Raw genomic sequence first — 24,610 nt, forward strand, 5'->3', positions numbered from 1 at the left:
ATGAGCAGGGGTGACAGAATGGGTCTTTGTTCCTTTCTATTTAGACCAAGCAGACACAATCTTAACCCACCCCCTCCCAGGCAGTTTAACACATTGGACACCAGGAAAGGTTAAGGAATTTTCTTTATTTTTTACAAATTAAGACTATGTAGATCTCATATATTTCTGAATCAAAAACACCTTTGTCTTCACAGTATGAGTTAGAGAATGCAGCCTGGGCTGAAAACCAAGAACTAGAAAAGAAAGTGATAATTATTACAGTGATTACTGTATTAAAAACCTGTTAGGCATTTTCTTTAAAAGTATTTTTATTTTTTATATCTTGTCATTCTTGGCACTGTTTCTAAAGAAAAACTCCTTTATCCCAAGCTAAAAAGCACAAGAGGTGGAGTTTGGCTTCGAGAGATGTTATTCAGATTCTCAGACCTTGCAGAGAACTAACAAATTTATGGAGCGCTGCTAGCGGGGTTAGTGGAAGGAAGTCCCTTCAGTACATTCTCAAGCCAGAGCTGGAGGCAGCAGCTAAATCAGAGTAGCGTCCTGTGTTGGAGAGAGCTGTTCTGGGGGGCAGGCCACTCCAGCATTTCACACAGCTGGCCACAGACCGTTTCAGGCAACAGTGACCCGGTGCAGGTCAGCCACCACCGCAAACTGGCTGGAACTGGGAGAGCCAAGTAGCGACATCCTGCTGGGAAGCAGCTCTTGAGGGCTCAATCCCCTTACACGAGAACCTGTGAGCAGCCAGGTCCACACTGCTACCGAAGGCTGTGAGGCCACAGAGGGGCTGGTCTGTCAGTGGCAGGCAACCAGGTGCGGTTTGCAGTTTTTATCACCTGAGCCCCACCCGAGAGGGTGAAGATTTCTGGAAACACGTGAACAGACCAAAAAACTAAAGTGCATGTGTAAAATGAACATTTATCTACTGCCCCAAAGCTCTGGCTTGATAGGATCTTTAAATGTCCAGGCAGGATATGACAAAACTACTGAGAGACTGTTATGAATGCTGTTGATCTGAACAAAGAACTATTCAGGGGAGATTCTGTTCCTCTCTGCCCCAAGCAAGTTCTAATCTAGGCTTGTTCAGCTGGGTATGTACAGGACCCCCACAGGCCCGACCATTCACCTTCCCTGTTCTTCCTCTCCTGAAACCTTCAAACACAGCTACCTGTGGAGGTCACTGAGTCATCAACCAACAGAAAAATAATGAAGCCCCGGGGAGCTGAGGGATTCCCCCTATGCCTGTCACATGGAATTCAGCCTTTCCACAGATCCTGCCGAGCTTTCCCTTCATGCTGAGATCCTCTTGCCCTGTGGAGGGAGAGCAGGCATGCACCCCCAGGATCAGACAAGGGATGTGAAGGGAACCCCAGAAATCCACGTTCCTTTTCATGACGGCAAGGCAAAAAGGCGTTTGCCCGACCAGCAGAAACTTGGGAAGTTGGAGGCGCAAAATATTCATCAGAAGAGGCTCTTCATTTTCACTGGAGGGGTTGGCAGAAGTTCAGATATAGTGAGCCCAAGTCACAGGACCAGCAACCTCTTTTCAATGGAAAGCACACTGCTCTGTCCCTCAGGACCCGCGCACAGACCAGCAACGTGGAGGAGAGGCCAGGTGACTCTACGGGACAGTTCAGTCCGCTCGGTGAAGCATGGCTGGAAGGCGGACATGTGGCGTTCGCTGCCTCGGCACCTGCCAGTCCTCATCACGGTGGACAGGCTGCCAGACAGAGGATGAGGGCCAAGGCGGGGTTGACAGAAAAGGGAGTGGGGAAGAACCCCAGGAATATGAAGCCAAACTCCAAACTATATTCTGCTAATCAGTTTTTTGATCCAAAAATTCAAAATAGAGAAGACCACAAAGTACAAAAGCTTTTCTGATGCTTTTCATTATCATAGGACACGCCACCTGTAATGTGTGCAAGAGGAGACGAGGGGTGGAAGGAGAGGAAGTCGTTAGGGAAAGGCTAGATGGTCATTTCACTTCTTCTCTTTCTTCTTATCCTAGAAACGGAGAAAAATGACACAATTAACTCTTGAGTAAGTCAGTATCTGGGTATCTTTGGCTAAGGACAGAAGGGATCAAGACAACCACAAAATTCCTCAAGACTGCAGAAACTGAATCTCACCACTTCCTCCAGTTGCTCACAGATAAACAGAATGAAAGTCATCCAGTTCATTTGTTCCCACCCCCATGCCAAGAGCTGCCTGACCACTCTTGCCCACTACCACGGCCAGATGCTTAGCTCCCAACCAGCAAAGCTTACAGAGAAGCAGTTTACCCTAAAAAGGGGCCAAAGATGTTGTTCAAATGGCAGAACATACACTTGCATTGGTGAAGCCCTGGATTTGCTTCCTGACACGGGATGCCTCCTCCCCACCCCCAGTACGGACAGTTGTGGTCCAAGTGGGAGTGTTCCCCTACTACAAAGCTTGTAATTTTATCTGTTCCCTGCTGCTAGGCCAGACTATGTTTCACATTCACGTACTATATAGATAAACAAACAGCTGGTCTATAAAGACTTTACCTCTTGCTCAACAACCCACCCAAAAGGTACTTTTACGCCACTTTTCAAATGTACACGAGCAGTTTCAAACATATACAGCATACTCTCAACTTCTGGTAAAGGTAACTAACCTTCTCATTCATGGCCAGGATCATCATGAGTTTTCTGAAGAGAGTAACAAAATCTAGGAAGAGGTCAACGCAGTGCCTGAAAGAGAATCAGATCGCTTACAAACATCTATCCACAAACTCACAGAAGTACGGGACATTAAAAAAAAAATCAACTCCCACCAAGCCTTACCAATCCTTTTAACGACAACAAAGCCATGCAGTACAGGAAAAAAAATTACCTTGTCTTTCAGGAAGCAAAACACTATACTATTGGGTGCACAGTTCCAAAACCGTAGACAACCTACTAAATACATTCCCGAAGCATGGCCACCTAAGTTCATTCAGTGTGACCTACTATACCCTTTCCCCACTGATGTGGAAAGTAGGTTGGGCAATGGATGGTCCCAGAAATACAGAAAAAAAATCATGGAATAGAAGAGCATGCTTCATCCTTTGTATTCATGATAACTATTTTATACTCACCAGATATAATCCTTATCTCCATTTTCAGCCTTCTCAATGATAAGTTGAGTATCAAAAAGGACAAAGCCACACATAACCACCAGCCCCATATACAGATTTGCCTGGTGAAAATAAATTGAAGTTACCATAGGATAAACATCAAGGAGGAACACACACTTTTCCCCAGCTGTTTTGTTAGTTGAAGGTCCAGAGCAATAGTGCAGTGGATGGCATTTGCCTTGCTATGCGCTGATCCAGGTTCGATTCCTGACATCCTATATAGTCCCCTGAACCCACTAGGAGTGATCCCAGAGTTGGAGTAAGTCCTTAGCACTGCTGAGTGTGGCCCAACTTCCACCACCCCCACCTTTTTTGGTATATCAAATTCTAAGTCTACTGACATTCATATTCTTGGAACTAAAGCCTATGGCGAAGATACAACTTTCCTAGACACAACTCTACATGATGTGGGGGAAGAGGGGAGCTGTGGCAACACCCAGTAGGAACTCAGGATATTAAGAGGTGCCAGGGATCAAACCTGGGCCTCCCACCTGCAAAGCGAATGTTCTGACCCTTCAAGCTATCTCTCTGGCCACTGCAATAATTTTTCAACCTCTGAGAAACAGTATTCTCCTTAACCAAGCTCAAACCCCAGTTTGGTTTGTGCTTTCCCCCATAGCAGATGGCAACATCCAAGGGAAATTTGTGCTGATGTTTTAGAAGGCAGGGAGGAGTGGGGGTTGGGGGTGAAGGCTAAAACGATGGTGCTGAGAAGTGAACACTTGGGGAGTGTGGTGCTGGAATGCTGTACGCACAAAACCCTACCATTAATAGATCCTGGTGAAATCCTCTGTGTATCTTACTTAAAGGTTTGGCAAAAAGACATGTGGTTCCTGAGATTTATAAGCCATGTCTCACCTGGAAAAGCCAAATGGATCCAAAGAAAAGATTTCCCAGAGAAGACAATAACATCAGACTCATGGCTGACATCAAGACACCTACATGAGATTACAAAAAGCCATCATAAGAGAAGCTGGAAAAAAAAAATTTCCCCTACCCCCAAAGCCATTCCTTACTGTGCCTCCTCCAAACAAGAACTTTCAACCTTAACCCAACAGTCACAAGAACTGGGGAACAGGGAAAACGTTCTAATAAGAATCCTGACTAGGCATCTTCCAGAGGCCATTGGACAGTCAGATATGGGCCCGAAGTGACCAGACATGTGGGGCCTCACGGGATGGGGGTGGAGCCGGCCCTTGTCCTCTCCCACCCCAGCGAGACCCCAAGTCGCCGCCCACGAACGGCCCCTCTGGCTACTGATTAACCTGCTTAACGGCCATGATCCCAGAGACACATGAACGAATCTTGAAACACAGAGGCTTTTGGCAGAAATCCCTTCAAATTTAACTATTTGAAGGGATTTCAGAATTCCAAAACCACACAGCCACTATTGCGGCCACGTGTCATCATATGCTATTCATAATCAGCAATAGAAAACAAATTATCTAATGTTGCCTTTTCGGCAGGTCTGAGTGTTGGAGGAAATCCCAAATAATAATGGTGGGTCTGGTGTCAAAATATTGAATGTAATCAAAGTAGAGAGAGAGTAATGTGGAAATCATCTGTCACACAGGCAGGGGGAGGTTATGGAATGGGGGGTATACTGGGACTTTTTGGTGGTGGAAAACGTCCACTGGTGAAGGGACGGGTGTTTCATCATTGTATGACCAAGACTTAAACCCGAAAGCTTTATAACTGTTCTCACAGTGATTCAATAAATAAATTTATAAAAAAAGAAAAAAAAAGAAAAAATCCTGGCTAGGGGCTGTAGCGATAGCACAGCGGGTAGGGCGTTTGCCTTGTACGTGGCCAACCCGGGTTTGATTCCCAGCATCCCATCTGGTCCCCCGAGCACCACGAGGTGCTCTGAGTGCAGAGCCAGGAGTAACCCTTGTGCATCGCTCAGTGTGACCCAAAAGCAAAAAAAAAAAAAAAAAAGATTCCTGGTTAGATCCAGGATTATCGTCCAAAGCTTACCTCCAAGGAACAGATAGCTCCGGCGCCTGGCATAAAGTGCACTCAGGGTAAAGCAGGTGAAGATCATTGCTGTGCCCATGAAGGCCGTGGGCAGGATACTGTTAAGGAAAAGACATGACACTGAGGACTCCAGAGCTGGATTGCAAAAGGTTATGTATAACGGTAGAAAGACAAAGTTACCTGGGGTTGATGGCAATACACAACTCCAGAGCAGGGCCCAGGCCAATTCCTAGGAAACAAAAAAAGCCCAGAACACGTTACCATGAGTTCCTGAAAAGGACCCTTGTCCAAACTGATCATTAATGTCCCAGGTATGCCCACGTGGCTAAAAGCATCACTAAAGACACATGAAAAGAATTAAATCTCTCTCTCTCTTCTATCTCCATCTTTATTTAAGAAAACTCGAATACTTTACACAGAAATGCAAAACAATCCTTACTACTAAAAGTACTGAATGCCTCTGAGAGAACAAGAAATTAAGAACAGTGAAGCAGGCATGTCAGACATGAAGTGAGGGGCTGGAGCGATAGTATGGCAGGTAGGGCATTTGCCTTGCACATGGCCGACTGGGTTCGATTCCCAGCATCCCGTATGATCTTCCGAGCACCACCAGGAGTAATTTTTGAGTGCAAAGCCAGAAGTAACCCCTGAGCATTGCCGGGTGTGACCCAAAAAGAAAGAAAGGAAGAAAGCGGGGCTGGAGCGATAGCACAGCGGATAGGGCGTTTGCCTTGCATGCGGCCGATCCGGGTTCGAATCCCAGCATCCCATATGGTCCCCTGAGCACGGCCAGGGGTAATTCCTGAGTGCAGAGCCAGGAGTAACCCCTGTGTATCGCCAGGTGTGACCCAAAAGGCAAAAAAAAAAAAAAGGAAGAAAGGAAAAAAACCATGAAGTGAAGTGAGCCAGTAATATGGCCAGATCAGAAATTACACTAGAAGAAAAGACTAAAGAGAAAAGCTGTGTCCTATATATAGCCAGTCAGGCAGAACTGCCTCCCTTTGTAGCAAGGGCCAGACCGGTTCTGTAGGTCGACACCTGCAACCAGACACACAGCAGCAACTTGGCCCCACAAACAGATTTCCTCTACTCTGGTTACTAACCTCTCACTCTGGTAATTCCTCTAATTCCCCTCCTTAATACCTTCAAAATACTAGAGTTCCCTCATCTAAAAAATCTTAATCTCTTAATCCCTTCCTTTCTATAATTTCTTCAACCTCGTATAAATGTATAGACAATACTCAGAATGAGTTGTACTAACTGAAAAGTTGCTCTGCTAGTACTTTCTGTAGCTTGAAACAGGTTTATTTTAATTATAGTTCTAAAAGAGCTTTTAATTCTTTTCTTGAGAATCAGCATCTGTAGCATAAGGCCCAACATATAGCTTTAATTAACTGTCTGCAAAATTCAGACTACACATTCCTATGAGAGTTGCCAACCTGAGTCCAAAGAAGCAGGAGTCTAGGGCTAAGCTGAGACCTACATTTGCCATTAATAAGTTATTTAACCTAAGTCTTAAAACTGTTCATTTTTGTAAGAACAAATTTATTTCTGAATACAAAAGCAAAAGTCTGTCTCTAGTGACAGAGTATATACTCTGTGTAAATGCAAGATGTACCAAGATGAAGTAAAAAGTAACTCCAGGCAAAATATACTCAAATGTGCCAAGTGGGGTGAATCAGAATACAAATCTGGGGCATCAGTCTAAAGAAATACTAAGACTAATAATTCCTCCATCCTAATAAGCCGGGATTTAACATACCTGTAAGGAAAGCAAATCCAGCAAGAAGTCCCAGCCGTTTTTGCTCAGTTTCATGGCTATGAGGTGTGGCCATCAACCAAATCATCAATCCAAGAGAACCCAAGGCAGAGAGCAGGCCAGCCTGTAAGATCAGAGTCAATAATAAAATTAATTTAAAGGTGGGCTTATTGGGTTCCCACACCTATGAAGAGCAAGGTATGACCCCAAGACCAAAATATATACATCTTGGTTAGCAAAAAACTCCAAAATTTTTTTGGTTATACTCTTCAACTGTCTCTTCTATTCCGACTGGCCAGACCTCAACTCCCTCAACACACAAAAACATTAGCTGTTGGAGGGGTCAGAGTGATAGTATAGTGCGTAAGAAGCTTATCTTGCATGCTGCTGACCGGGTGTAATCCCCGGCATCCTATATGGTCCCAAGCACTGCTAGTAGTAATTCTTGAGTGCAGAGTCAAGAGTAACCCCTGAGCATGATGGGTATGGCCCAAAAATCAAAAATAAGGAACAGAAGAATGAACTGCTGGAGCCAGAGTGGGTAGAGTACTTGCCTTGCACATGGTCAACCCAAGTTCAATCCAGAGCACCACAAATAATCACCCCCAAGCCTGCCAGGAGGAGTGATACCTGAGCACAGAGCCAGGAGTAAGCCCACTTAATACTGCTAAGTGTGGCCCCAAAACAGAAACATTAAGAACAAATTTGTTCAAGGTTTCCCTCAACTATGCAACAATAACTATTATCAGAGAACAAAATTCGTAAATCCTTAAAAAGATACAATCCTGAGACTCTTGCTAACTAGTCACACTATTAGCCAGTCATTCAGAGAAAAATAATGGAGAAAAAGACAAAGGGTTCAGTGGAGAAGATCCCAGCACTCTGTCCACGCTGTGGCTGGGGCCCTGCTGGATCAGTAGCACATCTTTCAGTATCAGTTAAAGACTGAATCTTCTCCCTGTTTGGGGGTCAGGCATGTGGCTCAGTGGTACAGAGTATGCCTTACATGCACTGAGTCCTGGGCTCAATAGCCAGAGTCACAAACAAAAAGCAGTAACTTGTGCTGGGGAGATGGTGCTCACTGGCAGGGCACATGCACTGCATGCAGGGCTCCTGGATTAGACCCTTAGCACCTCATGGTCCTCTTACACTACTGGGCGTGGTCACCTGCCCTTCCCACCACAAAAGATATTATCTGTTGAGGGCACAGCTGCCATGAAATGCAGATAGCTGCACACGTCCTGGTTTAATAACTAACTCTGGCCGAGTTCAGCTCTGAAACTAACGAGAAGTACTAAGGAGAGACACAGGTTGTAGTTTCTCCTAATGTGTGTGCCAGAGCTACCAGAACAAACAACTCTCTTACCTGAATGAAATGAGTGACCACATGGACATAGGCCCCTGCAGCCGCCACAAACATACACAGGGCAAAACTGGCATAGACCTTCTTCAGGTGCTGCTGTGTTGAGGGGGTTCTAGGAAAGAATGGTAACAATCATCACTCCGGACTAATCTCATCTCTAAGCTAAGACTCACTTTCCCCCCATACTTCCCTGAGACTATATGAAAGTATTATTACAAGTTTAAAGAGTTCTGGAAGTACAGTAACAGAATCTTAAGATGCTGGCAAAGAACTAAAGCTCCCAAATTTTAAACAGTCAGCACCCAAACTTCAATAATTGATTCATTTTCACACAGCAGCCCTTCAAACATGGGGACCTGATTCATATCCAGAGTTAATGGCAATTTATACACACGTTAATAAACTAAGAAAAAAGATGACATGTGAAGGGGGAAGTGACAAAAAATTTCAAAAAATTTCAAACACTTACATGTGGGAAAACTTGAAGAGGGCATCAAAGTTGATCTTCCGATCAAATATGTTCATGATGCCAGAGTCTGTGGGACACAGTCTCCACTCTGTGGAATCAAGAAGAAGAAAGGTTATCTTAAGGACCACATGTAAATACAAAACATCTTTTTCTAGGAGAAATAAGTTATTTAAAACCCCAAGACCCTAACATGACTATTCTCATTTACATTTTCTTTTAGAATATCTTTGCAACCATAATTATTTTCGGGGGTACTCATAAAATGAACCCAACTTCTTCCCAAACTATTTTATATGAGAATTTGATTTCCATTCCTTTGGGGGAAGGGGGGGGGGGGACAGTCTGCAGGGAGTCTCAAATACGAAAGGTAAGCACCTAATACTGAGCTATGTCTCTGGCCCCAGAAAAGATTCAACAAGATTTCTGATCTTTCTTAGAGAAAAGCTGAATAGCTGAGAAAACAAAAAAGTTGAAATGGTCCAGATTTCCTAAATGTCACTAAATCACCATACTTGTATTATCCTTTTCCCCACACACATACACTATGTAGTAAAATACTTTAAATATTTTTCCTCAGGGCTGGAGCGATAGCACAGCAGGTAGGGCGTTTGCCTTGCACTTGACCAAACTGAGTTCGATTCCCAGCATCCCATATGGTCCCCTGAGCACCGCCAGGGGTGATTCCTGAGTGAAGAGCCAGGAGTAACCCTTGTGCACCGCCAGATGTGACCCAAAAAGAAAAAAAAAAATTTTTTTTCCTCAATGTGCAGACATAATGCCCTTATCTCTACACAGTTTATCCTAAAAATTATCAAATCAGGAAATTAAACATTGATACAATACTATTTTCTGATCTATAGACCTTATTCAAATCTTGTCTACTACTCCAACCTGTCAGGGGAAATGCATTTTACTCTTTTTTTTGTTTTGAGCCACACCTGGCAGTACTCAGAGGCTACTCCCAGTTCTGTGCTCTGAGAGTTACCAAGTGATGCTGAGCCTTAAGAATAAACTCTATTCAAGTTACATTATCTCAGTATCACAAAATTTAAACTTTGCTCCTTCCCATACTTCACATGCAATCCTAAACATGATCAATTTATAAAACATAAAAATCAAGGGCTGGAGCAATAGCACAGTGGGTAGGGCGTTTGCCTTGCACGCCGCCGACCCGGGTTCAATTCCCAGCATCCCACATGGTCCCCTAGGCACTGCCAGGAGTAGTAGTTCCTGAGTGCAAAGCCAGGAGTAACCCCTGTGCATCACCGGGTGTGACCCAAAAAGCAAAAAAAAAAAAAAAAAAAAAAATCAAGATTTGGGGCCGGAGCGATAGCACAGTGGGTAGGGCATTTGCCTTGCACACGACTGACCTGGGTTCGATCCCCGGCATAACATATGGTCCCCCAAGTACTGCCAGGAGTAATCCCTGAGCATTGCTGGGTGTGACTCAAAATGCAAAAATAAATATTTATTTATTCATTAAACATATAGCCCCACAAAAAATATATGTACATATCTGTAACTCCAGGCTAATAGATCCATATTGTCCTTTTATATAAAGGAGTAAGAGTTACATAAAAAGTTGCTTGAAAGGCCAATTACTCTCTCCTAAACAGCATCAAGCCCCCTCCTCAGTAAAATTATTCTGGTCAATAAAAGTTACAATCTCCAAATCAACATATAGAGAAATCATGTGGGAAAATGTCATTTTCAGAGTTCAGTATTTCTTTCTCTCACAAATGAGAAAATTAAGTGGCTGTCTGGCTTTCTCTGATTTCCCTCCTTTCTCACCAACAACCCTACTCACCTCAATTCTTTTGTAGTTCTGTTCTTATGATGGAAACAGAAGCAGAAGAACCTACTAAAGCTGCTACTCTCCCTTCCAAGTCACAGGACCTAGCCCTCTTGGTTGAGATGGTGCAATGATTGCAGGCGGTTGCACCGCCACCACAGCCTTCCATGACCACGATGAACCTATCTCTAGAGAGCCCACTTACAGGATGGCAGAATCCAGCACCAGGAAAGTGTCTTTGTTTAAAGCTTCCATTAACACCTCTAATGACATCCCTAGATAGAACTTGCAACAGTACTGAAGCAACCATCAGAACCAAGTTTCTCAGTATACACAACAACATGCTAAAGTACCTCTTGCTTCCAATTTCAAGGGGTAAATAATAGAGAGGGGAGCGAGTCAAATATATCAGGAGTGGGGGAGTGGTAACAAAGGTGCAATACTCTGTAATCAGACCCCAAAGAATGGAAATCATAGAAGGGGACGGCAGTGAATCTTCTTTCCCAGTTCACTCTGACATTTCTAAAAGAGTATACTCACTGCCTCTCTTAAGACACTAATGGAAAAAAACAGACCATCAAAGGATATGAGAGCAGGGAGGAAGCGAGACAGTGGATACTTCTCCATTATTAATGACTTGTGTTTTTAAAATCCCCCAAGGCCAGAGGCAGGGAAGTGGCAAAAAGGACTGGGCACAGCCTTTGCAAGATGGAGTCCTGGATCCAAGCCCTGGTACCACGCAGTCCTGGGCATCATAGGGATCATCCCCTTAGCCTTTCTGCTTAGGGACACAATAGCAGTGCTCAGGATTATTCCTGGTGCTGTGCTGGGGCTGCTCCTGGCAGTGCATGGAGGAGCAGGAGGCGCTGGGGATGGAATGTACAGCTCCCACGTGCAAAGCTCCCACATGTGTTCCCGTCCTTTGAGATGGCTCCCAAGTCTCAGGATGCAATAAAATATGCACACATTTAATAACTATCATGTGCTGTGAAAATGTGGAAATATGAGAGAAAAGTTAAGTCTTAAGATCTAGGAGATAGGACAGTTCGCACCAGGTACATCCCACAAAGACAAGAACTAAGGTATAAATACAGAGTCAAACGTAACAGTTTGCGGTGTCAGAGACAGTTCAAGCGTAGAGATGTGCCCAGCCTGAGTCACACTGACTGTAGCTCTGGAGACCCTCAAGTAAAGAACCCAGACAGATCACTCAAGTCCTTACTGCCAGAATTCCAAAATCTATCTGGAGTGGCCCTTTGGTCCCTCACACTCATCCCAAAGCTTTAAGCATAGGCCCTACCAAGCAAAAGAAAACATCTTATTCGTTTTTGCAGATTATATTTTTAGTCTTGAGGGTGGAAAGTATAGTGGATAAAATGTATGCCTTGCAAGCAGACTTTAGGTTCAATCCCTAGCACCCCATATAGTCCCCAAAGTCCCATTAGGAATGATCCCCGAGTGCAGAGCCAGAAGCAAGCCCTGCACGCTAGATGTGATCCCCACCCCCCAAAAAAGTTATCTACATTTCAACAACACACAAACTACTGAATAAGATTTCAAATAACATTTATACTCAAAACCAATACCTCACATACCAAAAGTATTCTCAGTCCCAGGAACATGAACTTTTTTGTATGTGTTGTGCTACAACCAGCACTGCTCAGGGGCTACTCCAGGCTCAGTGTTTCAGGTTCACTATAGGTTCACTGCTTGGGGGGAATCACATGGTACTAGGAATCTAAGCAAGGTTTCTTCCACACAATGTAGGCATACTCACTCCAGCCCAAAAAAATCCCATTAACTGGGCCGAGCACTAATATAGCAAATAAGACACTTGCTTGCACATGGCAGACTGGGTTGGTTGGATCCCTGGCATCCCACATAGTCCCCCAAGCCACCAAGAATGAGTCCTGAGTGCAGAGTCAGGAGTAATCCCTGCTGGGTGTAGTCAAAAAACCAAAACCAAACAAAAACATGAACCAACCAACTTGGCTAACATTCTAGAGAAGTTCTTGAAAGTAAAAATATCTTTCTAAAAAGGGTATGTTAGGGATTGGAGCAACAGTACAGGGGTTAAGGTGTTTGCCTTGAAGCCTAGTTTGATCCCTAGAACCATTTACGGTAGTCTGAGTACAGACTAAGTACGGAGCATCACAGAAGTGTGCAGCCTCTGTGCCATAAAAAGTACTTTCAAGGCTGGGAGTACTGAGGAGATGCTCAAGATGTGAAGCAGTTTAGTATCTGGGATCCCTGAGCTGGATCCCTAGCACTGCATAACCCTAGATGTGTCCCTGGTGATCCTTGAATGTAGAGCCAAGAATAAGCCCTTGAACACTGGGAGTTACCCAAAAACACAAACAACAAAAAAAAGTACATTAAGAGGCCAAAGATGCAGCTCAGTATTAGGACACACACTTGCACTTATGAGATTAAGACTTCTATCTCAGGAGCCCTGCCCCAAAGAGTGCAAACTTTATGTTAGGTATAATCTACTATAATAAAAGAGAAAAGTGCACATAAGCTGCTCAAATATTTTTTCTTGTAGCACAACAACATCTAACCCTTTAATGAGTATCAGCAGTGGGTCTTTCTTACCTTGGATGCCAACTCATAGATCAATCTAGTAACTCAATTTTCTCCAGTTCTCTTAAAAGGGAAGTGGTGGTGTTTTTGCAAACTTAAAAGGGGACAGTGGGGCTGGAGCAATAATTGTACAGCAGGTACGGCGTCTGCTTGCACGAGGTCAACCCGGGTTCAATTCCCAGCATCCCATATGCTCCCCGGAGCACCGCCAGGAGTAATGCATGAGCCAGGAGTAACCCCTGTGCATAACCGGGTGTGACCCAAAAAGCAAAAACAATAAAAATAAATAAATAAATAAATAAAAAGTGGACAGTGCTGGAGGCTGGAGCTATAGTACACCGAGTAGAGCATTTGCTTCACACACAGCCAACCCAGGTTCCATCCCTGGCATCCCATATGGTCCCCCAGCACTGCCAGAAGTAACTCCTAAGTGCAAAGCCTTGAGCATTGCTGGGTGTGACCCCAAAAAACAAATAAATATCTATTAAAAAAAAAAAAGTGGACAGTACTTCCTGCACTTGGAAAACTTGACTATACTACATTTTTAAGTGACAAGTAAATGTTTAGGTGCTAATCATAACCAAATTCTTTTAATTTGGTTCAATGCCTCGTCTTACAGCTTGATCCTTAGCAGAGCAGGAACCCAAAACTTACCAGAAGAGGGACTGGAGAGATAGTCCAGGGAGTATGGTGCTTGCCTCGAACCCAGTCAACCCGGGCTTAATCCCCAAACTCCCGTAAAATCCACCCAAAAGAGCCAGTAGTGATTCCTGAGTGCAGAGTCAGGAGAAAAGCCCTCAGCATTGCCAGGTGTGGCACCAACACCCCCACCCCACCCCCCAATAATAAAAAGCTCTGAATCTTTTGTACATAATAAAATTTGTCAAGTATAAACTGCTAAAGATCTGTTCCAAGTGTTACCATTTTGTAGTTCCCCAGCCAGCCTCCTTTCCCAGAGCCAACAGAAAAAAAACAAAAATTACTGCATAGCTAGCTTTACTAAGAGAAATGCCCAGGGCAGGAGAGATAACTCAATGGTTGAGCACATGTTGCCTGTAGGAGCAATCTGACCTCCCAAACCCTGTAAGGGCAGGGGCGTGGGCGGGCTGACCAACTTAAAACAATTTTGAATTTGATATACCTGTGGTTGCTTTCTGTCTGAGTGGGGGAGGGCAGCAGAGAGAGGTAGACAGGTACTGGAAAAAGATCCTTTTTTTTTTTGGTGGAGGCGGGCCACATCAAACTGTTCAGGGCTTACTCCTGGCTCTGCGCTCAGGAATCACTCCTGGTAGGGCTCTGAGAACCGTATGTGGTGCTGATGATGGAACTCAGGTCACCTGCATGAACAGCAAGTGCCCTACATACTGTACTATGTCTCCAGCTCAGAAATATTCTTATTCCATGAACACCTATGATCTTTTATATTAAATTTTTCATTTTGTATTAGCCTCCTTAGCTTTATCCTAAAAGATTTTAAAGGACCAAGACTTAAAATCAAAAAAGAAAAAAATATCCCAGGAGACAAAGACCCTGTACAGTATGCAGGGCGCTTGCTTGCCTGGCACATGGCTGACTTGGATTCAATCCCCCAGTACCCCCATGCCTGCCAAGACTGATTATTCTAAAGTACAGAGGCAGGAGTAAGCACTGGGGACCACTGAATGTGGGGGGGAAAATCCCTATAATCCCCCCAACAACTATTAAGTGAACCGGGCCAGAGAGAAAATACAAAGGGCTGAGCTCATGTGAGATAAGTATGTGGGAGGCTGAGATTCAATCCCCAGAACTGCCAGATATGATCCAATTTCCTCCCATCCCCCACTCCCATCCCCCCCCAAAAAAGAGCATATAAACCATGGCAAAGTGGCAAAAATTATGCATTTATTATTATGCATTAAGAAAAACTGTTGGGGTAGGTAAGGCCTTGTATGTGGCGATAGCAACTTATTACCTTGGTTTGCTCCCAGGCACCACGGATGGTCTGCCAAGCACCGCCAGGTCAGCGCTGAGCAGAGAACCAGGAACAGCCCCCGAGAGCCACCAAGTGTGGTCCAAACCCACCCAACTCCCAAAAGTTCTTGCTTTGAAAAATAAAAGTATGCTTATTTCTGGGGCAAGTATTAGAGCTGTCTCCGTTTAAACAATCTAATAGTATTAAAGCAACTAAGTCAAAGACATTATTCACATTGCTTAGTCAATTACATAATTCTTCATTACTGCCACAATTATTCAACCATCAAGAAACTTATACCCCAAATTCAAAAGGGATTAAACTGACACTTAACAGAGAAAATCACAAGTAGTCAGGGGAAAAAAAAGGGGGTGTGTGTGTACTTTTCTATTAAGGAGTCTGACTTAATGTACCCACTTCCCTAACACAGTGGTTTAAGAGCATGGTCTGCTATGTTCGATTATTCTAGTTGTCATTTCCTGTTATTTCCAGAGCTATCTAACATACACCAAGCTCCTATTCTAAACCACACTTCAGTTTCCTCATTGATAAAATAATTATAATATTCCGTTTTACAATATGATTAGGTGAAATAATACATGAAATGCTTAAAATAGTGCTTCAAGTTACTAGCGTAAATACTTATATTACCCTTATGTTCTCAGAATATAATTCTCAGTTATATGATTTAAGGCTTAGAAGACATACTGCAGACCTAATTTACATTATGTCCTGTAAGCTAATTTTTTACATTACCATAACATCACTAATTTAGATTATGGCAGGATTTTTTAAAAATTTATAAACTGAAATTAAAAGGAATTTGTTAAACCTTATTACTATTTAAAATGACTTATTCAAATGGCACTTTCCTCTGGCACACTGACAGTTTACCTCTTATTTTGGTTTGGGGGGGCTACTCCCACCTCTGTGCTTGGGGGACCATGTGGTGGCAAGGACCAAACTAGGGTCAGTCACATGCATGAATACCCTGCCTCTCCAGCCCCTACATTGTTCCACTTAATCCACAGGGCCACGGCATTCTGAGGCAGCCTAATAACCACTAAATGATAATGGAGGTAATCAGGTTGGTTCTGGAAATTGGAAAAAATGCCCCTGACTAGGGCTGGACTTGAATCGTCCTGATACTAAATAATCCAAAGTCACTCCCTTAACTTGGACCAAATGCCCAGGATTAGGTAACAATCCTATCTACGAGCTATCTCCGAACCAAACTAGTATCCACTGCAGATTGAAAATCTACCTTTAGTAGATTATTTAAAAAACTGGGAGGTCAAAGTGATAGTACAGGGTTGCATGTGGCCTTGCCTTCCATGTGGCCAACCTGGATTCAATCTCCAGCACCACATATGGCTCCCTAGGCCCTGCCTGGAGTGACCCGTGTACAGAACCAGGAGCAAACCCGAAGTACCACTGGGCGTGCCCTTCCCCTCAAAAAAAATTAGGACCTGGGGTGTCTACTCCAGGCACAATGGTTAAGAAAAACTACTGCTTTCATTATTTTGAAAAATTATGGGCCCACACCCAGGGGTAGGAGGTCTAGTCTAGCAATGTGTCTAGGGACCACTTCTTGGGGTACTCACAGTACTATGCAGTCCTAGGGCTATCTCCTCAGCCCAATAAATTATTTTCTTCACCATATGTATATTTTTTTGAAGTGTGGTATGGGTGGTGTTTGGGCTGCACTCAACAGTGCTCAGGACTTACTCCTGGCTCTGTGCTCAGGGATCACTCCTGGCAGTCTGGGGGCGGGGGGTGAGCAGTATGTGACTCCAGGGATTGAACCCTGGCCGGCCACATCCAGAGCAAATGCCCTACCTAAAGCATCATGATATATTCGATCCTTACCCTTGAAACTCTTTTTCCAAGTATGGATTCCAACCAATTGTTCCCAGAAATCTCACATATTAAGAACTGTCATACCTTCAGGACAAAGCCTGAATCTGATTCAGCTAACTATCCCCTAACTCTTATTTTTTATTTTTTTAATGAAATCACCTTGAGATTCAGTTACAAAGTTGTTCATGATTGAGTTTCATTCACACAATGTTCCAACATCCTCCCCTCATCAGTGTACATTTCCCAACACCAATGTTCCCAGTCTCCCTCCCCACACCCCCAAAGCCTGCCTCTACAGCAGACACTTTTCTTCTCTTTTTCCTTTTGGGCACTATTAAAAGTTACCAGGTATATTGGGGCTGGAGCAATAGCACAGCGGGTAGGGCATTTGCCTTGCACGCGGCCGACCCGGGTTCGATTCCCAGCATCCCATATGGTCCCCTGAGCACCGCCAGGAGTGATTCCTGAGTGCATCGCCAGGTGTGACCCAAAAAGCAAAAAAAAAAAAAAAGTTACCAGGTATATCCCTTTAAGCTCCTTTCAGTACTCAGGTTTTTTTGTTATAACTGGGTCACCTGGTGATGCTCAGGGATTACTCCCGGCAGTGTTAGGGGGAATCGTAAGGGATGCTGGGGATCGAACCTGGGTTGTCCCTCAGCATTCAGTTCTTGTCTAGAGAGATCATTTCCAACTATCACTGTCACATTCGTCCCTTCTATATCCTTTTTTTTTTTTCTTTTTGGGTCACACTCGGCGATGCACAGGGATTACTCCTGGCTCATGCGCTCAGGAATTACTCCTGGCGGTGCTCGGGGGACCATATGGGATGCTGGGAATCAAACCTGGGTCGGTCGCATGCAAGGCAAATGCCCTACCCGCTGTGCTATCGCTCCAGCCCCATCGTCCCTTCTCTATCCTAACTGCCCCCCCCACTACACACACACTTGTGACAAGCTTCCCACCATGGACCAGTCCTCCTGCCCTCATTCCTACTGTCCTTGGGTGTATCTCCCCTAACTCTTTAAACATACCAGGAGCCTCCGGAGCAAATCAAACCCATTATCTGAATCAAGTTTTAGAACATCAACATTCCCCAGCAGGAAAGTGGGGGGGGAGGGTCAAATAATATAAGTGACTGACTGAAGAGCCAGTTTCTCATCTCCTTGAATGAACTTTAGAAAACAAAAAAAAATTTTAATATAAAAACTGCCCCATGATGGGGCTGGAGCGATAGCACAGCGGGTAGGGCATTTGCCGACCCGGGTTCGATTCCCAGCATCCCATATGGTCCCCCAGCACTGCCAGGAGTAACCCCTGTGCATTGCCGGGTATGACCCAAAAAGAAAAAAAAAAAAAAAAACTCCCCCATGAAATATGGTTAGAAACTCTGGGCATCAGCAAGTGTAGCCCAAAAACAAAACAGGGAAAAAAAATGAAAAGGAAAAAAAAAAGAAACTCTGGGGCAACAAACAGTAAAGTGTAAGATACTTCTACTAGACTCTATGGCTAAGTCAAAGCAGCAAAGGAAAATGTAGTAGACAGAGCATCAGGAGACCGTATTTTCCCAGTGGGAATTAATACTCTTGGGTAGTTTATGAAATAAGGTGAAACTTCAGGTCAGCAGCGGTACCTTCTGTAACAAAAACACTGAATTCATTTATGTAAAGTGTAATGACTGTCAAAGTGCTTCTTAAATAAGGTCATCTCCTTTGATTTCCCCATTAATCAACCCATTAGGACAGGATTTTAAAGATTAAAAAGGGGGACTGGGCTGGGGATATCTATCAGTGGCAGTGTGCCTGCCGCACGCGAGTGAGGCCCTGTGAGTTGATCCCTCTACACAACTTTAAAAAGGACTAAAAAGGTCAAATATGCTATCCAAGAGTAAAATGAGCACTGAACTTGGAGGCACACGTTCAGCCATTTTCTACCACTCAATTTTGGCAGCGGATCAGGGAACCATATGGGAAGCAGAGAACCAAACCTTGATCAGCAGCACGCAGGGCAAGCGCCCTACCTGCTGGACCATCTCTCCAGTCCCTACCACTCAACTTGGGGAAAATCATTTACCTAAGGTCATCTCACCCCCTCATCTTTAAGATAAGGATAACATCTATTCTACTGTCAAGCTAAACGAATGCCAAAAAGAAAGACTGCAAAATCACGGTAGAGCGCTATAAAGACATTAAAACTGACCTGACCAATATCAAGTTTGAAACAGAGTCAGAATCAGACTCTTCTAGACTCTAAAGCCTAGTGTTCTCACTACTGCATCCTACAACAAACCAGTAAGTTTTCCTTACTTAAGGTAGTTTCAAAAGAACTCCTCTTTCTGCATTTTTCACTGTGTCACGAATTACATCACCTCAGGGGGGAAAATGTATATTAGCATTAAATTTACCTTTTCTATACTTTTGGTTTGCTCTGTGCTTGTTTGGGGGCTATGCTCAGGTGCTAAGGGCGACTCCTGGCCTTGGGCTAGGCTGTGTGATGTGCTCAACTCACAGAGCTATTTCTCTGACCCCACCTTTCCTGTTCTTTAGCAGACTAAGACTTCAGTCAGATAGGTAGCCAGCAAGGGAAAGGAAGCCATGTTTCCACGAGATGAATAATGAAAGACGGAAACTGTGAATCCAGATTACAGATTGCCTTTCTCAAGGATTCAAACATTCTGTTCCCACTGGAGGAAAATAGCAAAATCTAAATGTCAACATATTCTTGAAGCCAGAACAACAACACCAACAACAACAAAAAAAAATCAAAGAGGAATAAGAGAACACTAGAAGAGTAAGCCCAGTATGACTGATTGTGTTTGCAGAAGGCAGTTAAGAAATGTGGCTCTACAGCGGCCACTCAACACCTTTATTGCAAACCACAACAGCTAATTAGAGAGAGAAAACAGAAGGGAATGCCTTGCCACAGTGGCAGGGTGGGGTGGGGGGGAGATGGGATTGGGGAGGGTGGGAGGGACACTGGGTTTACGGGTGGTGGAGAACGGGCACTGGTGAAGGGATGGGTTCCAAACTTTGTATGAGGGAAGTATAAGCACAAGAGTGTATAAATCTGTAACTGTACCCTCACGGTGATTCTCTAATTAAAAATAAATAAATTAAAAAAAAAAAAAAAAAAAAAAAAAAAAAAAGAAATGTGGCTCTGCGACTTTATCTTTCTTGTTTGTTCTTCTTTGATGAGGGGAGGGCCGCGGGGAGGGGCTGGAGGCTGCTGATAGCTGGCGCCCTAGACCAAGCATACCCTCCAGCCCTGAGCGCTAACTCCCAATCATTCTTCCGGAACGGAATCCTTTATACGTGCAACCAAAACATAATCTAGAAAAATTTATCAATAACTAACTAACTAGAAAAACCCACTCAGCATTAACCTTTAACCTTGAAATCTTCCGAGTTGCAGGAAGTCAGCTCTTCGGTCTATTACACAGTCACTGGCCAGCTACTGCCAGAACAGAGTCTCAAGTTCAGAGCGTTTTGCTGTTGTTTGGTTAAAGCACCGCAGCCCTGCCAGGACGCGGTAGCGATTCTACACGTAGGAAACACCCAAGAACACAGAGATTATCCCGGCCGCCGCGCACAGGTCCCAGAAAAAGCAACTGCCGGCGACGGGTGTCCAAAGACGCCCACACGGCTCGGGACCCGGCCAGGGAGAGGCCACCTCACCTGTCCAAAGGTAACCAATCCGGCCAGAGCGTGACTCGCCCTGTGGGCCGGGAAGCCAGGCCGAGCCCGGTTCCTTCTGGCCACCGCCTCTGCTCTTGGCCTCCGAGTAACTAGGGAGCCTCGCGTGTCACAGAGGAGGAGTGTGACATCACCCGCCCCGCCGTGACAGGGCAGCCCGTCCCACCAGGGCCCTTCTGCGTCCCGACCCGCCGGCCTCCGAACCCGCAGGAAACAGCCGCGTGGGGCGGCCGTGACCACCAACCCGACAGGTTTCGCTTTCATTCCCCGAAATAATAAAAAAGGGGGGAGGGGTCAGAGGACGTGCCCTGAATTCAAACAGTCGGGCCTGGGCCAAGCGGCCCCAGCGCCTCAGACGACCGCAAAGAAGCCGGAGAAAGGCCGAGTAGGAGGAAGGCGGAGGCTGAGAGGGGGCTCGCCAGCATTCGCGCCAAGAACGCGCGCTCCGACGCCCCCAGACCGGCCTCGCCGCCCTCCCCCGACGCCCGTGCAGCCGCGCCTGCGCGGTACTAGTTCCTCGCTCCTGCCCTCCCCGTCCAGCTCTCCCGAGTCGCGTCAACAGGCCGGACCCCCCTTCCCAGAAGTAAATCCGAAAACGGAGACCAGAGCCCCGAACCCCTTTCTGTTTCTTAGTTCCGGCCTGCGCAGTCCCAGCCTCAGACGTCCCCTCTCACCTCCGCTCACAAGACAACGCAGCTCCTCCACTGCCGGATGTGCTTCTGGCTCGCCCAGCTCCGCTCCGGGCTCTTTACGCAGCGCCCGCCCCCAGACCAAAGGCCCGCCCCCCCACTCCACTTTTGCCCAGGTCTCATTGGCCGGTGGCCGCAGTTCTGCCTTTCCCATTAGGTGTACGCGCATAAACAACGGCAACTTACTTCAGAGCCATTCGCTGATACCATGTCAATCAAGCCTCTGGCCGCCAACCGGCGTCGTAGCAAAAGGTTTCCGCCTCCTTTCACGAGAGTAAGGAAGCCACTGTGCCAAGCGGCCTCTAGTGGAGAAAGTGAAGAGAGCGGCCACCACCCGAGACACCTGGTACGTAACAGCCCCCACCACGCTACACAGTCCCAGATTTAGGTTTATCGAGAATGTCTAAGCGGCAAACAAACAAACAAACAAAAAAACACAGAAAGTGTTTTCCAAGGGACCAAGACCAACTTACTATGATTCCAGAGGGGTTCAAGCTTTAGCATACCGTTGAACTCTGAGCGAATCCTTCAGCAACAAAAGGAAATGTTAAAGCCCCTGTCCAAAAAAAAAAAATATATATATATATATATATGGGACTGGAGCGATAGCATAGCGGGTAGTGCGTTTGCCGCACGCGGCCAACCCGGGTTCGATTCCCAGCATCCCATATGGTCCCCTGAGCACTGCCAGGAGTAATTCCTGAGTGCAGAGCCAGGAGTAACCCCTGTGCATTACTGGGTGTGACCCAAAAAGCAAAAAAAAAAAAAAAAAGCCCCTGTCCTGGGCCGGAATCCCGCAGGTAGGACGGTTGCTTTGCACATATCAAACCCGGGTTCGATCCCCTGAGCCGCGCCAGGAATGGTCCCTAAACGCAGAGCCAAGAGTAAGCGCTGAGCATCGCCGGGTGTGCCAAACCCCCCCTCAAAAAATAATGGAGGGGGGCAGAGAGTACAGTGGGCTGAGCCCTTGCCTTGCACGCGACCTACCTGTGTTCAATACTGGCTTCCCATATGGTCCCCGAGTAGTGCCAAGAGTACTTTCTGAGTGCAGAGTCAGGAGTGACCCAGAGTATCTCTGGGTGTGGCCCCAAAACCAAACCAAACAAAAAAGCTCCTGACCTGAAGTGGATACATGCCCAATCTTGAAGGTCATCCTCTACACCCAAGTGTAGATGCTGAGAGCCCCAGAAGGAACCTGCGAGTTGCCAGGTCCAACTTTTCTGGCATTCTGCTTGAGAGATTCTTCACTGCCGTCCTTCAAACTGAAAGGAACCGGATGGGTAGAAGAGGAGAGGAGAGGCTGAAAAAGGAAGTCAGCAGGTTGGAGCACCGCCAGGGCTTGTTCACTGAAAGATGGGAGAGATAGTTCAACAGGCTTCGAACATATGTTTTGCATACAGGAGGCCAAGGTTTTACCCTCCTCACCACATGGTCTCCTGAGCACTGCTGATAGTGATTCAGAGCACCCAGCCCGGCGTAGCCCCTGGCCTCTGCTGGGTGTGGCCCCAAAACAAAACAAAAAACACTACTTACACAAGAATTTTTAGCAGTTATGTAACTGATCAATGTCATTACATGCTTTTCCAATTTTTCTAATAGTCCTGTAAAAGTTATACAAAATGAGGGCTGGAGCAATAGCACAGGGGGTAGGGCGTTTGCCTTGCACGCAGCCAACCCGGGTTTGATTCCCAGCATCCCATATGGTCCCCTGAGCACCGCCAGGAGTAATTCCTGAGTGCAGAGCCAGGAGTAATTCCTGAGCATTGCCAGGTGTGACCCAAAAAGAAAAGATGTTATACAAAATGATCATTGTACAAAAGGGAATTGTACAAAAGGGAGCTGTGATCTCCACTCACACCATGAGGATTGATTTCTCTCAGTGAGCAATCCAGTGATAGAGCAAGATGGAAGCTCTTTTTATAACATTTCATAAGTCACATAATAATCAACATTCAGGGCTGGAGAAAGAGCTAAAGAACTGGAGTCCTTGCCTTGTGTATACAAGGCCCACGTTGGATCCTACCCTCAACCTCAGCACTGCCAGAAGCAAACATCATCACAGATCAGGTGTGGCCCCCTAACAAACAAGGAAACAAAAACTAAAAAAAGATCACTTCTACATAATAATACCCTGATTCCTAGACCCCTATGTTGGGTCCTGTGCTTCAAGGGTCAAAGCTGTGGAAAGCCTTTCAGGAAATTGTTTAAATCTCATGTGCCTATGACCAGTCAGGGCCAGCAATGCCATCAAGTTCAGCACAGACCCAGTGCTGCCTGAGTCCTGGTCCCAGTTTCTTCCCTTCATGGCATCTTCCAGCCTGGATCCTGGGATTCTGGTACCTATGAAATCATCCTAAGACCCTGTGACACAATTTCAGTTCCAAGAGGGTATCCTGGCAAGTCAACCACACTTGCTAGCCAGCACAGCATTTTTAAGTGGAATTTATGGAGACTGGATCCCCACAATAGTGCTGACATGTCTATTTGGTTGTTAGATACGGGTTTAGGTGTGAGGGTGATCATTAGTCCAGCTGCTGGGGATGAGTTGTATTCATAGGTCCCTGTGTTAACCTACTCTGTCAGCATTCTTGACTGAGTTACCTATGTTCCACGGCACTGGAGAGCAACAGAGTGGCAGCAGGTGTCTTTTATCCTGCATATAACCACACAGCACCTTCCTGTCCACCAGAGACTCTGTATACATATGTTGCAGAGACCTTTGGGAGTAGTCCAAAGGTCTTTTCTCATCCAGCCATTTCCAGATGCTTTTGAGACTATTTCACCATAGTGCCAGTAGGCTTTTTTAAACTTATATACTCTTTTTTTTTTTTCTTTTTGGGTCACACCCGGCGATGCACAGGGGTCACTCCTGGCTCATGCACTCAGGAATCACTCCTGGCAGTGCTCAGGGGACCATATGGGATGCTGGGATTCGAACCTGGGTCGGCCGCGTGCAAGGCAAATGCCCTACCCGCTGTGCTATCGCTCCAGCCCCAAAACTTATATACTCTTTTGCTTCTGAATGATGTGGTAACACCTTGCTTTCTCCCATGTCTTTGTGTGTGTGTGTGTGTGTGTGTGTGTGTGTGTGTGTGTGTGTGTGCCAGGTATCAAACTTAGGGCCTTATACATAAAAAGCAGATACTCTGCCAGTGAACCACATCCATGGCCCCTTTCCATGTCAATTTTATTCAATTATTTTTTGGACCTCCTAGTGATGCTCAGTGGGTCCAGGGGCACTGGCAATGCCTGTGGATGTGGTACTGCTCTAGATACTGCATGCAAGGGACCACCAGGGTCATACTGGCAGTGCTTGGGAGTCTGTAGGGCCACACCTGGCAA

General features: G+C 45.5%; 1 protein-coding gene across 1 annotated transcript; it reads right to left on the reverse strand.

Moving 5' to 3' along the window:
- Nucleotides 1–105: 105 nt before the first annotated feature.
- TMBIM6 (transmembrane BAX inhibitor motif containing 6) lies at nucleotides 106–21,352 on the reverse strand. Its single transcript, XM_004601448.2, has 10 exons — nucleotides 21,254–21,352; nucleotides 8,705–8,792; nucleotides 8,239–8,347; nucleotides 6,876–6,996; nucleotides 5,294–5,342; nucleotides 5,114–5,211; nucleotides 3,995–4,074; nucleotides 3,098–3,198; nucleotides 2,636–2,711; nucleotides 106–2,001 (listed from the first exon to the last, which is right to left on the reverse strand). The coding sequence occupies exons 2-10, from the start codon at nucleotides 8,758–8,760 to the stop codon at nucleotides 1,978–1,980; spliced, it is 714 nt and encodes a 237-aa protein (XP_004601505.1). The 5' UTR covers nucleotides 8,761–8,792; nucleotides 21,254–21,352; the 3' UTR covers nucleotides 106–1,977.
- Nucleotides 21,353–24,610: the final 3,258 nt, after the last annotated feature.

Source organism: Sorex araneus, chromosome 2 (assembly GCF_027595985.1).
Source record: "Sorex araneus isolate mSorAra2 chromosome 2, mSorAra2.pri, whole genome shotgun sequence".
Lineage (NCBI taxonomy): Eukaryota > Metazoa > Chordata > Mammalia > Eulipotyphla > Soricidae > Sorex > Sorex araneus.